General features: G+C 44.8%; 1 protein-coding gene across 6 annotated transcripts in view; it reads left to right on the top strand.

Annotated features, from left to right (window-relative positions):
• Window positions 1-14304, top strand: part of LOC147022153 (sterol O-acyltransferase 1-like) — a 99140-nt gene that overhangs the window by 36193 nt on the left and 48643 nt on the right. For all 6 annotated transcript variants that reach the window (XR_015061086.1, XM_085892794.1, XM_085892797.1 and 3 more), the window contains 2 exons: window positions 4337-4622; window positions 9141-9210. Coding sequence is in view for 5 of the 6 variants with exons in the window: in XM_085892794.1 (XP_085748920.1) it covers window positions 4337-4622; window positions 9141-9210 (356 nt within the window). In the remaining variant the exon portion in view is untranslated. The remainder of the gene's footprint in view (window positions 1-4336; window positions 4623-9140; window positions 9211-14304) is intronic.

Raw genomic sequence — 14304 nt, forward strand, 5'->3', positions numbered from 1 at the left:
GACGTCATAGTTCATGTGGTGTGGCATCCGTTTTGGAAAAAAACGAAAACGATTTGGACCTCTGTATCTGAAACAGCTCCATGGAAAATTTGAAACTTGGCACATGTCAAGTACTTCCCATGGGAAACAAGTTTTTTTTATGATTATGTCATAGGTGGCTTCGTTATGATGTCATAATTCCATATGTCGAATGCTTTATCCGATTAGTATGAATATTTGTGAGGGTCATCTCGGGTGAAATTGTATTGGGGGGGGGGGGGGGCGAAGCTGATGACTTCATCGATCACGTGGTTCGGCAGCCATGTTTTTTTATGTGGGTGGAAGCATATCTGCCAACATCGTGATGTTAAAGAGTGCCCTTCTAGTTCATCTTTATTATTCACTAGCAAATACCACCCGTCGCTTTGCTGACGGGAATACTTAGAGGGGAAAAAATAAGGGGAGCGAGGAGGGGTGGAGAATGAGGGACGGAGGGAGAGTGAGGAGGGATGGAGAATGAGGAGGGGTGGGGGTGAGGAGGGGTCGGGGAGCGAGGAGGGAGAGAAAGTCAGCGAGAGGTGAGAGTAAGGGAATGCAGATGTGCGGTGAAGTGTTAATTATGATTCATAGTATCATCAAAATGCATCTGCATAGATTAACAGTGAATATGGAAACAAAACAATGTCTGAAATCCATTTTCTATTGGTCATACTACAAATACTGCTGAGACAAACCGCCTGGATGCATCCGGAGATGTACTCCCTTCCGGAGACGAACTCCCGTCCGGAGAACTCCCGTCTGGATATGTCTTGAGCCAAGCTGTCTGGAGATAAACACCGCCCGGAGACGAACTCCCGTCCGGAGATGAACTCCTGTCCGGACACGTCTTGAGCCAAGCCGTCTGGAGACGAACACTGCTCGGACATGTACTCCCGTCCGGAGACGTACTCCCGTCCGGACCCGCACGGAGCTGAACAAATGACCATCCGGACTCGCGGAGCCGAACGAATGACCGTTCGGAGCCGAATGAACGACTGTCCGGACCCGCCCGGAGACGAACGACCATCCTCACCCGCGTGGAGACGGCGACCGTCCGGACCGCTCGCTCGGGTGGGGGGGCCACGGGGCGCTCGTCGCTCGCTTGTGGTGGGGGTGATAGGGTGTGAACCACTCGCTCGGGGGGGAAAGGGGCATGGCAAAAGTGTCCGCAATGAGTGAGCGATTTGCTCAGAATGACGTAGCGCTGTACCACTATCGACTGTGGGGTGCTTGGCAAGTGGCTTAAGCACTCAAGCAAGGACTCCAATTTAATGGTTGAGGAGGAACGGCTGGACAGGCTGTGGTTGCATACTATATATGATCCCTTTAACTTTAAAGCTGCTCTTCACTGTGCCTGCAGCAGTTAAAGAAATTATATGGATTCATTAAAATCATGACTTTATTCACAAAAGAGTTGCTGTTTAATGTAGAGCGACCCTGGAGACATCGCAAAGTTTAATCGCCTGTGAAATAAATATGCAGATAATTTGCCATGTTGCCTGCTCATCTGTGCATGCGTCACTTGGTACATCGGTTCACAGTCCTCGCAAGCGTTGTAACTTTATTATAAAACGTCCGTTTTTCACCAGTTTTGCTTTGATTCCCTGTAGAGCACCTCGTGAAAACTCCAAACATATTGACACAGATCTGGCAACCTCTACGGATAAGCAGTCCCTCTGGGGGACGGAGTACGAGGTCTAGCAGTGAATGCATTCAATCGTAGAGCTCAATGAAGCTGGTTAATTTTGGCTCATTCCAAAATCATTAATTCACTCAATTTAATTCTCCAATCTGCAGAAAAAGACAAGTTGAATGCTTTGGAAATTTCACATTTTCTTGTGTATAGCTATATGGAGAAGGAGGGACCACTGCCTTGCTTTCTTAAAGTAAATAGGTATATCGGCTTAGTTTTAAGACTCGTTATTTCTTTAAATTATCAGATTTCACTCCAGGTATTGACACTTATTTAGTCCGGACGATATCCGATCCTCAAAACCAAAATAATATTTCGATGATGTACTTTAATTACTCCGTGAGAATAGATCATGGAAAATTGCATCGGATAATGAATTAAATTACTCTAAGCTCCTAATTTTAAAACTATAGCACCTACAAAAGTGATGTGCCCAGTGATTCATAGGTATGATGAACAGGCATTCGATAATATGAGTGACGAAAGTGAAGAAAAAAAAAAAACTTCATTGTTAAGAAATCATTGTTGCCTGTTACAAGTCAGGGTATGGTTGAGCAGGCCAAACAACATGGCGGCTTCAGACCCCAGCGAGGTTGTCTAAGATACACCTGAAGACCCCACAGAGAGCGTTGACCGAGGATGGCGCCTGATAGATGTAATTAAATGAGGCCATTAATTGTCTTCAAAGGGGGTTTTAATTAACCCAAACACCCAATTTTCAGTCATGCACTTCTGTGGAGTTTTCTTAGTATGCTGCAAAGTTTCAGGATGCTCGGTTTCTTGGTTTAGGAGTTATGGAGAAGACAGACAGATTGACGCACGCGCATGCACGCACGCACGCACGCACGCACGCACGCACGCACGCACGCACGCACGCACGCACGCACGCACGCGCACACACACACACACACACACACTAGTATCGATGATCTACCATACCCAGTTTTTATGAAATATTGTTGTGGGCCGGGGGTCGGTGAGGAACGGCCGCCAGGTGGAGCAGTAGAGCAGTCTCTCACCAAACACCCGGAATTGCAGGTCGTAACCTTCGGACAACTCCGAAGGTCACGGGTCACTTAAGGATCGTGCTCGCCAATTCTCTGATGGCGTGGGGTAGGGTTAATAGCCAAATTTCAATATCTAAGTACCCACGTCGCCAAATTACTGGGAAAGTCGCACCCTCAATGGACTCTGTCGAACCGAGTCGCTCTAGCGACCTCAGTCCGGTGTAACCGAGCGGAATTGCCAAAGTTCGTCGGTCCAAACGACAACTTACAGCCCAATCGGCTTACTGGTTCTCAAGCACGAACTGTGCTGGGTTAATAATAGAAAGCACAACAACGAGCTGGTACATTGAACAATTGGGGGTTTATTTATAATGGGGCAGGGGAGCACAAAACGAGCAGAGTTTAACTGACTATCAGAAATGAAATTTACAATGAACACAGGCACTTAACAGTTTCTACTTACAGGACGGGTGCCACCGACACACACACACACACACACACACACACACACACACACACACACACACACACACTCACACACACGCACACACACACACACACACACACACACACACACACACACACACACACACACACACACACGAAATGGGGCCGGTTGGGCACCTTTCCGCCTCGTGCTGTCTGGTCGAGAAGAGCTAGTTCGGGGACTCGAACCCACACCTTCGTCGCCGCACCAAGCACCAGGGACTGCACTCTCCAACCAGCCACACACCAACGAGCCAAGACCAAGGGGAAGATCAGAGACGACGATGACCCAGGACCAGACGAACTAACCAGCACCAAGACCCACGACCTCCCAAGACCAGCGCTCCGGAGCCTGGCGTTCCTTTATTCATTTCTTGTGCGGGGTGAGAAAATCGCCATCTGAGGCATCTCAACCCTCATTGGCCAGGGTGTCGTGGGAAAGTCACCCTCTGTGCGTGATTGGACAAAGGGCACGCCCCTGACTTTATGGGCGGAGTCTCGATCTGAGGCGATGGAGATCAGACTTCTCCATGTACGTGGCTGGACACGCGTGTGTAATGGAAGTGAAGGAGTGATGGTTTCGGTTGGCTGGAGGCTCGATTTGTATTGCAAAAACCCTGACTAAAAAAGTAACTCGCAGCACACACATGTAATTCCATTTAGATACAGGTAGGGGACCCTAACTATAAACACATACTTATCGAGATAACTAAGCCTGGGGACTGCTGTCTGTTTGTGTGTAAATGGCTTCCAAATCCGTAACAATATGACAAAAACGGAGCAATCGTGTGCGTCACCGAAAAGCTAAAGTTTACACGTGGTGAAAATAGCCCCACCTTTGGTGGGAGCCGGTATTACAAATATTCTTCCTTTATCTTATGATGTGGTGTATCATATGTTGTGATCAATAAAATTTCTTTCAAAAATTATAAAGTGCATTTCAAAGAATGTGATGCAGCACGTTGCCCATACTCAGGTGGGCCGAGAAGGGCACTCTACACAGAAGGCTGGAGTGCTCTCCAGTAGCATTAATATTCTGCTTCATCATTGTGTGCTTCATGCCATTATCCTTCCCTCTTTTGTTTCTTCGTATTTCTCTTTTCTCATGCTTATTCGACGCCTCTACTTGCAGGCTTGTGCTGGAGTTTGACTTGTTGGCCTACGCCTTTGGTCAACTCCCAACCGCCATATTTGCATGGGTGTGTATGTTTCTGTCTGCGCTGATGGTTCCCTACTGCTTGCTTGCAAGCTGGGCACGTGCTTACCATGTTCTCGGTTCCCGGCGCTACCTTATCTCTGTCATCTATGGCCTCATTCTTGCAACGTACCAAGTGCTTGGCCTGGGCGCTGGGCCAGTGTATGTGGCACTCTGGCACAAACTACCTCCAGCGAGTTGTTTCATCGTCATCTTGGAACAGGTGTGACTTGGCTCTGCTTACCCGTTTATACGCCAATTGATTATCAATTTAAATCATGGCACTTTAGTTGTGGACATTTTTGTTAAACACTCTTGAAATGGAGGTTCATGGAAAAGCTATTATAGTGTTCTCCACAATTTATTAAGAACCTGTTCAACAGTAATGAAATATTTGTATCTGTGTTTATGATCCAGTTAGATTTATATTTTTATGTGTGTAAAAATGTTGTTTTTATTTTTGATTGTTCAGTAGTACAATTTTACCTAACTGAGCGTATCAACCGAGTGACGTGCATGAGAATTTTGTGTGCCATTTGATTGTGGTGACTGTGTAAGAATCTCTCCAACAGGATGGTTCAGAGGTAACACACTTTTCTGTGAGCTGTATAGTTTGGGTTTGATTACCAACTTTAATCTAAGCAGTTGGGTCGGCGTTTCACACGCATTGAGTTGCATGCTGAAGTGCTCCGTCCCATGGTTGGACGCCAAACTGGATGTCACATCTCCAGCATCAGCTGGTCGATGTTAAAGATCCAACGGTATTTTTCCTGAAGAGGATGCAAGGTATCTCCGGTACCCTGACCAACTTTGGCGTTTCCACCCTAAATCACAGGGAACACCACAGCAGCACTTCCATCCACAGAAATTGGTGCGCAGTTGTGGACCAAATGGGTAATTGACTCCCCGTCCAATACGCACACGTAAACAAATGAAGAAACGAGATCAATGGGCCATATTTACCACAATATGTTTCACTATTGAGTGAAAAAATATACAAAAAGGGAATAATAATAATAATCTATATACATATTTTCAAATGCTTGTGTGTTTGTTACTCTTTTATGGCTGAACCATAACGTATCGAGGCCCCAAATTTTAGATGTATTTACTTCAGAATCTGGGCAAGGTTTTGAGCTGCCACATGTTGCCCTTAACATTTGTTTTGAGGCCACCAAAGGCTGCTATAAAGTGGAGATTGGGATGTGGAGTCGGGCAGTGTTGCTAGCAGCCTGCAGGCAAAATATAATCACAATGAGGCCAATAACTGCAGTCCCAAAACCACCACCGGGAAAAATTCATCCAGCCAGGCAGCGTCATGTTCCCACCCTCCCCCCTCCCCTCCCGGCATGCAGCGCCATTTAGCCTACGCCAGTAATCACATAGATATGAATCTGTTAAGTATAACAAAAGTTCATACACTTGTTTTTAGAATGTAAAATTAGCAATTAAAATGTTATCATATTAGCTTATCTGGAATCGGAATTCCAGATAAGGTATTGTCATTGTCCACCGTTCGTCCGTCCGTCTCCTATTTCGACTTCTCTGGCCAAACCGCTGGGCCGATCCGGTTGCAATTTGGCAGCAACGTTCCGCTCCTGAGTGGTAATGGGGATTGCAAAGCTCGTTTCAGTCACTTGACTTGAAGTAGGTAAAAATGGCTGACTCAGTAAATGTCTTCAAAAAATCTCCACACCCACCAGTCGGAATGCTACCAAATTTGGCTTATAACATTAGGCCAGGGCCCAGATCAGCTACAGGTCCAGTGATCATATATGTATATATTTTTTTATTGAGTTAATTTTCTTTTCTATTAATTTTAGTCAATTTATTATCTTTGAAGATTTGCTCAATGTTTGCAGAGTATATCACTATTATTAATATATTACGAAGATATTTCACAATGTGGCTTTTGTGGGCTTTGTAATTTATTAGGAAAGGTGTGTGTGTGTGTGTGTGTGTGTGTGTGTGTGTGTGTGTGTGTGTGTGTGTGTGTGTGTGTGTGTGTGTGTGTGTGTGTGTGTGTGTGTGTGTGTGTGTGTGTGTGTCATGCTAAGTTCTTGCTGTCAGGATAATAAAATGGTATCATTGGAGAATATATAATTGTGTTACTTGGTTGGAAAGCTCATAATCTATTTTCTTGGAACAAATTGTAAGTCCGTTTAATCATAAATAATACCTGTTTTAAAAGCCCGTCTTTCTGGAATGCAAGAGAAAGAAGCGGGACCTCGAGCTTTAATGTAGCTGTTCCAACGGATGGCAGCAGGAAACCTTTAGAATAAAGCATCATGGATACAGTAGGAGCACACAAAATTATACAAAGTAATACTTCTCAAAGCAATCAAAAAATTTACAACAGTACATGAAAGGAGCTCACAAACAACAACCACATCCACCCTGACAGCAGCAACAACGACTGCATGATAAAAGATCTTTTTTTCATGCGTTTCACTTCATTTTACATCGTCATTGAGATTCACAGATAGACAGGCATGCAATATGTTTGTGAAGTACAACATTCTGTCTTTTCATGAAACCCGTCAGCGAAGCGACGGGTAGGCCCGCCAAGTATTTAATAAATGGGCATAACCGGTGGATGATAAGTGCCGGCCCACTTTTAAATTTATTTTCTCTTTTTTTTTTTAACAGCTCCTTGTGGAGGAGCTGTTACACTAATCACATGCACGCATGCAGACAGAAGATCGACAACACCCAGATGACTTCACACCTTTTTGAGGAAGGGACGTAAACTCCTAGAGTATTCTGGGTACTAGCAATCAACATGAGATGCGAACATGTGGGGTTTATTCATTCTCTATCTCCCAAGTGCTGTCACACGCGGCAGCAGCAAATATCATTTTTAAAGTCTTCTGTTTGACTCGGCGATCAACTTCCAAAGCTTATAGCTGATGTTCGAACCACAATGCCACTGTGTTGATTAGCAGCAAACCGAGTTAACTATATTTGTATGAAGTTTAAATTATGGAGATTAACTTAAGTAATTAGAACGACGCTCGGTAGAGGGAATACCTCATCCAGGCTCAACAGTTTAAGTTTTGTATCCTACTGATAGGCTGGATCTGCAAACAGACGTGAACCAAAATCTAATCGGCTTGTTCTTGCCACGTACCCAACTCATCCAGCAAGTTTTGTCATAATCCATCCACAACTTTTTTGAGATATCCTGCTTACAGCCAAATAGACAGACAAACAGGGGCGAAAATATAACTTCTGTCCACCTTCGGTGGCGGAGGCAATAGTAATATCTAGAACAGCATTCGGTAGAGTGCATACTTCTACCAGTTTACGTTTTGTTACCCACTGATAGGCCGGATCTGGATTCGGACCTGAACCAAAATCTAATCAGCCGGTTCTTGTCACATAACCAACTTATCCACCAAGTTTTGTCTTAATTCATCCACAACTTTTTAAAATACCATGCTTTATATTGTTTTTGACCCCCATCTCTCAATATTGATGAATCACTTCAAAAATAAAAAAAATTCTCATATCCTGATCTGGATTTCCATCTTAATCAAAACTGAATGTATTCATCCTTGTCACACACCCGATCTGTCCGCCAAGTTTCCTTAGAATCTGTCCATAACTTTTTTAGATATCATGCTATCTATCAGTTTTAGCCCGATTATCTCTCAATGGTGAATAATCGCTTGAATAAATGATCGGATCCGGATCCGGATTCGGATCCCCTCCAAATTTGAGTCGATCCGTCCTTGTTACACATGCAACCAACCTGTCCACCAAGTTTCATCCGAATCCGTCCATAACTTTTTGAGATATCCTACACACAAACAAAGAAACGACAGTCGTGAAAACGTAACCTTTGTCCATCGCAGATGGCGGAGGTAAAAACGGGAACAACTGTGAAATTGCAAATGTGATTTACCATTCCCCCTCCCCCATCCCACCACCCCGAAAACCTTCATAAGTCCTAAATTTCTGCATCCTCCACAGTTGAGAATGTTTTCATCTGATCTGTAAATTTGAGTTCCCATCAGGCAACATGTACAATGCAAAAAAAAAACCTTTGGTTATGTGACCCCCCTTTTATGAAGTCCTCTTGTGATGTGCGAAGTCTTCTGCGAAGTTTTGTCCTCTGCTTCTGATAATTCTCCGCCTGGGTCGGGTCCGCCAACAACGAGATAATTCTGCTTTACGTGTGCATGCGTTTTGTCCTCATCGTTTTCACTGTTATAGAAAATAATTCACCATCGATGGAAGCCATTGTTCTCTCCCTATGCATCAGGAGAATAAGCAAGTAGAATATTTTACTACCAGACTGTATTTGGAACATTTCCAAATGAAGACTTCTGAATTATCCATTGCAAGTAACTTAAACCCAGGAGGCCATGAGGCCCATCAAAGCCTATGCAATGTTTGCCAACCTATGGTTTTGTCTGTGTTGTATCCTCTTTAAATGCCGAGTGTCAAACATCACATCCATTTTATGTCTTTGGTTTGACTCAGCCGGGGTTATGTTTGAACCGCTGACCTCCCAGACTCAGAGCAGACGCTCTAAGTATTACACCACCGAGTCTGGTTTTGTGGATAAAACCTTTGAATAAGAGATTCTGTGTGTAAGCAGCTTTGTTTAATTGCAGTTTTTGTTCTCATTCTACACTGGTGTGAAGGGGGAATGTATGAATACAATTTCTTTCTTTTTTTAAATCCAGACTCTTTGCTGAATGAGTGAATGAATGAAGACTATTTATGCTTTCAGGTTCGCTTGGTCATGAAGGTGCATTCCTTTGTGAGGGAAAACGTGCCACTTATCATGAAGGCCAAAGACGGTAAGCAACCAGTGACCCAGTGATATATCCACATCATGAAATGGTAATTAACTCAAAACCTAACTTGGCTAAAGGATGAGTCTAATGATGAAATGCTCCTTTCTAACTAACTCGTGTAATGTTTATCTCTCTCCAGCTATTGATGTCCTTGGAATTACTGGAGCGATTAGTCGACGAGCTTTCTTTTCCAACCCGCACTAAAGGCACTGTTTGTTTGGCCCGAACTCACTTGTGAATGTATAAATAGATAAAAGGAAGCCAAGTGTCTCATATTGGCCAGTCACACTATCTGTGGAAAATGACAACAAACACCGGGCTTGCATTTGTTTTTCTCAATCCTTCGAAGACCATTTCCCGTTTGTGCCCATGTGATCTCATTTAAGCATCACCAGGTATGCACAGTTAGCCAAGGACAGATATGGGCCATTTTGTCAACCATTCATGATGTATTATAAAATAACATGAGTCTCCCTCAAAAGGAATTGCAGCGAAGCAGAGGGAGGCCATATTAGGACCATCAAATCTTGCGCAATGCTTGCCAACATGTGGTTTTTATTTGTGCTCTATCCTTTTTAAATGCTAACGTCAAGCAAGGAAGCAGCACGTCGGCCGACCATTCCTAAAAGTCTTTTGTATGACTCGGCTGGTGTTTGAACCACCGGCATCCCAGACTCAGAGCGGATGCTCCGAGCATTATGTTACAGGGTCTGGTTAAATGATAATTCGCAATAGCGACTTCAAGTGCAGTGTATGAAAGACTGACTTACAAATGTGCTCACACAATAGTCTTTATTTTATCAAACCAAAACTATCTGCAAGCCCAACATGCATCTGAACGTGCATTATTCCTTCAAAAGATTGATTGAATTTCCTCGTATAAACAAAATGCTTTAGATTAATGACAGCAAAAAATTTCCTTTCCATTATTGTGGCTCTTGATTACACACGGAATATGTGTAATCCCTCCAATTGGAATATGTGTAATCCAATGAAATTGGACCCTCCAAACCCCCACCTCATATGTTGCTCTTATTTTCACATTTTTCCATGTGTTTTTTTTTTACATTTTCCATATGGTTTGGTAAGGCCATTTCAGATTGATCTGTGACTTGCTTACAGGTACCATGTAAACCTGCACTAACCTGTTTCCTGGTCGGGTTGTCGGTACTAAACCGTCTCCCCCACCAGGTTTTCTGGTGAGGAGGGTGTATAGATATGGATACCCAGTAGGATTAAAAACAAAACCTGTCAAAGGGAGGAGGAGTTCCTCGTGAGCCAACGGCCATCCACATCTGGAACTCAACTGTCTACAGATGTTCTGCAGTTGGGTTACTTTTTTTAGGAGGTTGGTGGCAGGATTTGCACTCTGGCCACTGCAGAACACTTCGTTCCACAAAACCCATAAATGCAAAAATAACTGAAAACCCATTCTATGGGAGTACCTCCTGTGCTGCTGCCCTTCGCAGGGCAGCTCACCAAATGAAGGTCAGGTCAGGTATGGGAGCATGCGAAGGAACAGCGCATCGCTGCGTCCACTTTCCACCGGTACTACAGGGGCCTCTTTCGGGCCATTCCGCAGGCAGATGCCTGGCCCATCCCCATCTCCTTGAGACGCTGATCAACCTGCTGCAACCACGAGGCACGTGGTCGGCCCATTGGCCTCCTCCACTCACGAGGCTCCCTCGCTGAGAGAATCTGGTGACCAGGATCAGAGTCAGGAAAACGAGCCACATGTCCATACAGCCGTAGCTGATGCTCACGGACGATGCAGGTAACAAATCTCATTTGAGTCTCTTTCAGCAACCTCTCGTTGGACACAAAGTCCGACCAGTGATAACCAAGGATTCTCCGAAGGGACCTGGTACCAAAGGAATTAAATCTCCTTATCAGATCCCCGATCAGAGTCCAAGTCTCATATCTACAGAGCAAGACTGGAAGCCCCAAGGACCTGAAGACTGGGACTTTCGTCATCGCGCACAGGTACCAGCAGCGCACAGGTACCAGTACCACACCCCATGATCCAGTGAATCCATGACTCCCCTGGCCTGACCCAGACGTCTGTTGACCTCTGGCTCACAGCCAGCAGAGACATGAATATCACTGCCAAGGTAAGTGAATCTCTCCGTGACCTCAACATCATCACCACAACAAGGTACAGACAGGACAGCAGCATCCAAGATGTCATCGAAAGCCTGGATCTTAGTTTTGACCCACAAAACCCATAATCCCAGCCGTTCTGACTCCTCATTCAGCACCTCAAGGGTCCCCAAAAGGATATCTCGCGTATCCACAAAGATGACTGCATCATCTGCGAAATCAAGGTCAGAGATCTTGACATTCCCAAATGATGCACCACATCTTGATCTCTCTGACATCCTCCCCAGAATTCAGTCCATACAAGTACTGAAAAGTGTGGTGGCCAGTATACACCCCTGATGAACCCCAGTAGTAACTGGAAATAAGTCAGAGATGGTACCACCACATCTCACAGCACTCTCCATACCAGAGTATAGTTGAGACGTCAGATCGATCAGTTTTGTTGGCATCCCACGAAGACCAAGAATCCTCCAGAGGGTATCCCGATTCACTGAATCAAACACTTTACAGAGATCAACATAAGCTGCAAGCAGCCCCTGCCGAAACTCTCGTCTGCATTCAGTGAGGACCCGAAGAGCAAGGATACGGTCAATCGTTGACCTCTTTGGTGTAAAGCCTGACTGCTCTGGACGGTGGTGCTTAAGCATAGTGTGGCGAACCCTATCAATAATTATCTGAGCAAAATCCTTGCCTGGCACTGAGAGCAGCGTCACCCCTCGGTAGTTGTTGCAGTTTTGGTGATCACCCTTCCCTTTCCAGAGAGGGCCAACAAGGCCCCTCTTCTCGTCAGTTGGGATGATGCCTGTGTTCCAGACAGAGCACAGAACTGCATGCAACAACACGAGTACAGCATTTCCACCAGCCTTGAGAAGTTCAGCATGGATGACACAGATCCCAGGAGCTTTTCCCCATTCAACCAGTTCACCGCAGTCTGTGTTTCCACAAACAAAGGTGGACCACAGTTGATTGGAGGGTCAGCAATCGGGATAGTAACACCCCTGACATCCAATGTGACAGTTGGTGAATCAACCTGGTACAGCCGCTCAAAGTAACCGGCCCAGCGAGCTTTCACTTCAGACTCCTCTCTAAAGAGCCCACCACCCTTTTCTCTAACTGCAGTACATCGAGGGATGGGCTTGGAGGAACACAATGTGCCAATTCCCCTGTATGCAGGATGAGAATCGCATGACCACAGGTGATGCTCCATTCACTCACAGATTCCTTGCACATAGGCCTCCTTGTCCACCTTTAGTGCATGTACAGTTTTACGCCTCAACTCCCTGGACAGCTCAGCTCTGCCATTCGCCCTGGCCCTGCGACTCTGGTCAATGGTATCCAGCGTCGTTTGAGAGACCAAATTCTTCTTCGCCCTCCGGTGAGTTCCAAGTTCCTCCCCCATGTGCTTTTATTGCTTCTGACCCTCACCTCACCATGACGTCCCATGCCTCTCCCCTCAAACTTACCATTGACCCAAAAGTTGGTTGTATGCATGGAGGACAGACCATCTCCCACCCGTCATCCAGGCGGTGCCTCCCACTCTCCTTGCGCCGTCCGAGGTGCCAATTTCCTGCTTAAATTACCAGTTCAAAGCCCACTCAAACACTAAAAAGAGACATAAAGGAGAGATTCAAAAGGGTAGAACATTAAATATAAGGCTCACAGGGTTGGCAGTTTTTAGACACATACAGAAAGGGAGGTTGGACATCGTCTGTCAAGACGTTGCTATGCATATCTGATATCACAATTGATTACCTCACAATTACTCTAAGACATCCATGAAGGAAATAACTATACTAAGCAATGTTACCCTCTAGAAGTCATTTCCACAACAATATATTCTGTTGTTGGTTGTTATCTTGATATCCGGGTTTCAGTAGGTGGAATGGAGCCCTCTCAGGTCTCGAAGTATCCACCAACTGCGTGCGTGTGCCGGGCACTTGTGTGAATAGGAAATGTTCTCAGAACTCAAAATATATCATCCATCGATATTTCTCGTATTGCATCCAGGAACACAACAATTATGGTTAACCATTTTGAAATTGACACTTTCGTTTAAATGCTAAAAATTATGTTCACTATAACAATTACAGATCTCATGCTGGAGAGGCAGGTTCAAAGTGGTAGCACTCGCAGAAGTGAGTCACTGAAAAGGCACACACGGCGATTGCGCGAAAAGGCCTTGTTAGCATTCATACATCATTTGGAAAGTCCCATATTGCATGGACAGACTCGAGGACTTTCACCTTGTCCTTTTCTGTTTACTACTACTACTCCAAAAATTCCAGGCCTTACAGCCATCCTTCCCTCCCCCTTATGTTTAGAGCTCATTTCCGCAAACAAAATGGGAAATGTCAAAAAAAGACTAGCAGCATGTAGCACTAGCACAAGTCGCCTAAAGCATGTTTACACAGGTAAATGGATACAGGAGCAACATGACTGACATGCATGGCCTACATACAACTCGTATACTTTCACTTGAAAGAGAAAGGCAGGCCAACGCACGCTTGCAAGCACTTCTCATATTTCATGTAATATGATGAGGCATTTGGTTACTTCCACCAAATTTGTCACTGACGTGAGGTATGGTGGTTTATTAAAGTCACGTTTTTATTTGGGTGTGCTGCATGCACGCATTGGTACATATGGGCACTCTGATGTCTTGAAGCAGAGGCACTGATGAAATGATACATTTTGCATTTTTGTTTCAGCAGAATATTTATCATGTCTTTTCATGGTGTGATCTCCCATGACTTCCCCGTCTCGCTCAATTTCCACAATATACTTGAAATAAATTGCTCATTAATAAAACACAATTGCTCATCATGTGGAGTAATTACATACTTGCCAATTTCCTTTGTGTTTGATTGCGACATGAGATATTACACGCCTTTAAAACATGGCCTTGCAAGTAAAACGGCTTTTCTTTATTGGTGGCTGGTGGGGTGGTGCATCTCGGATTGCACTACCTTCAGACGAAAAGTTAAACGTTTCTCTTTT

This window comes from Eptatretus burgeri, chromosome 8 (genome assembly GCF_056783735.1).
Source record: "Eptatretus burgeri isolate ZD-2024b chromosome 8, Ebu_testis_v1, whole genome shotgun sequence".
Taxonomy (NCBI): Eukaryota; Metazoa; Chordata; class Myxini; order Myxiniformes; family Myxinidae; genus Eptatretus; species Eptatretus burgeri.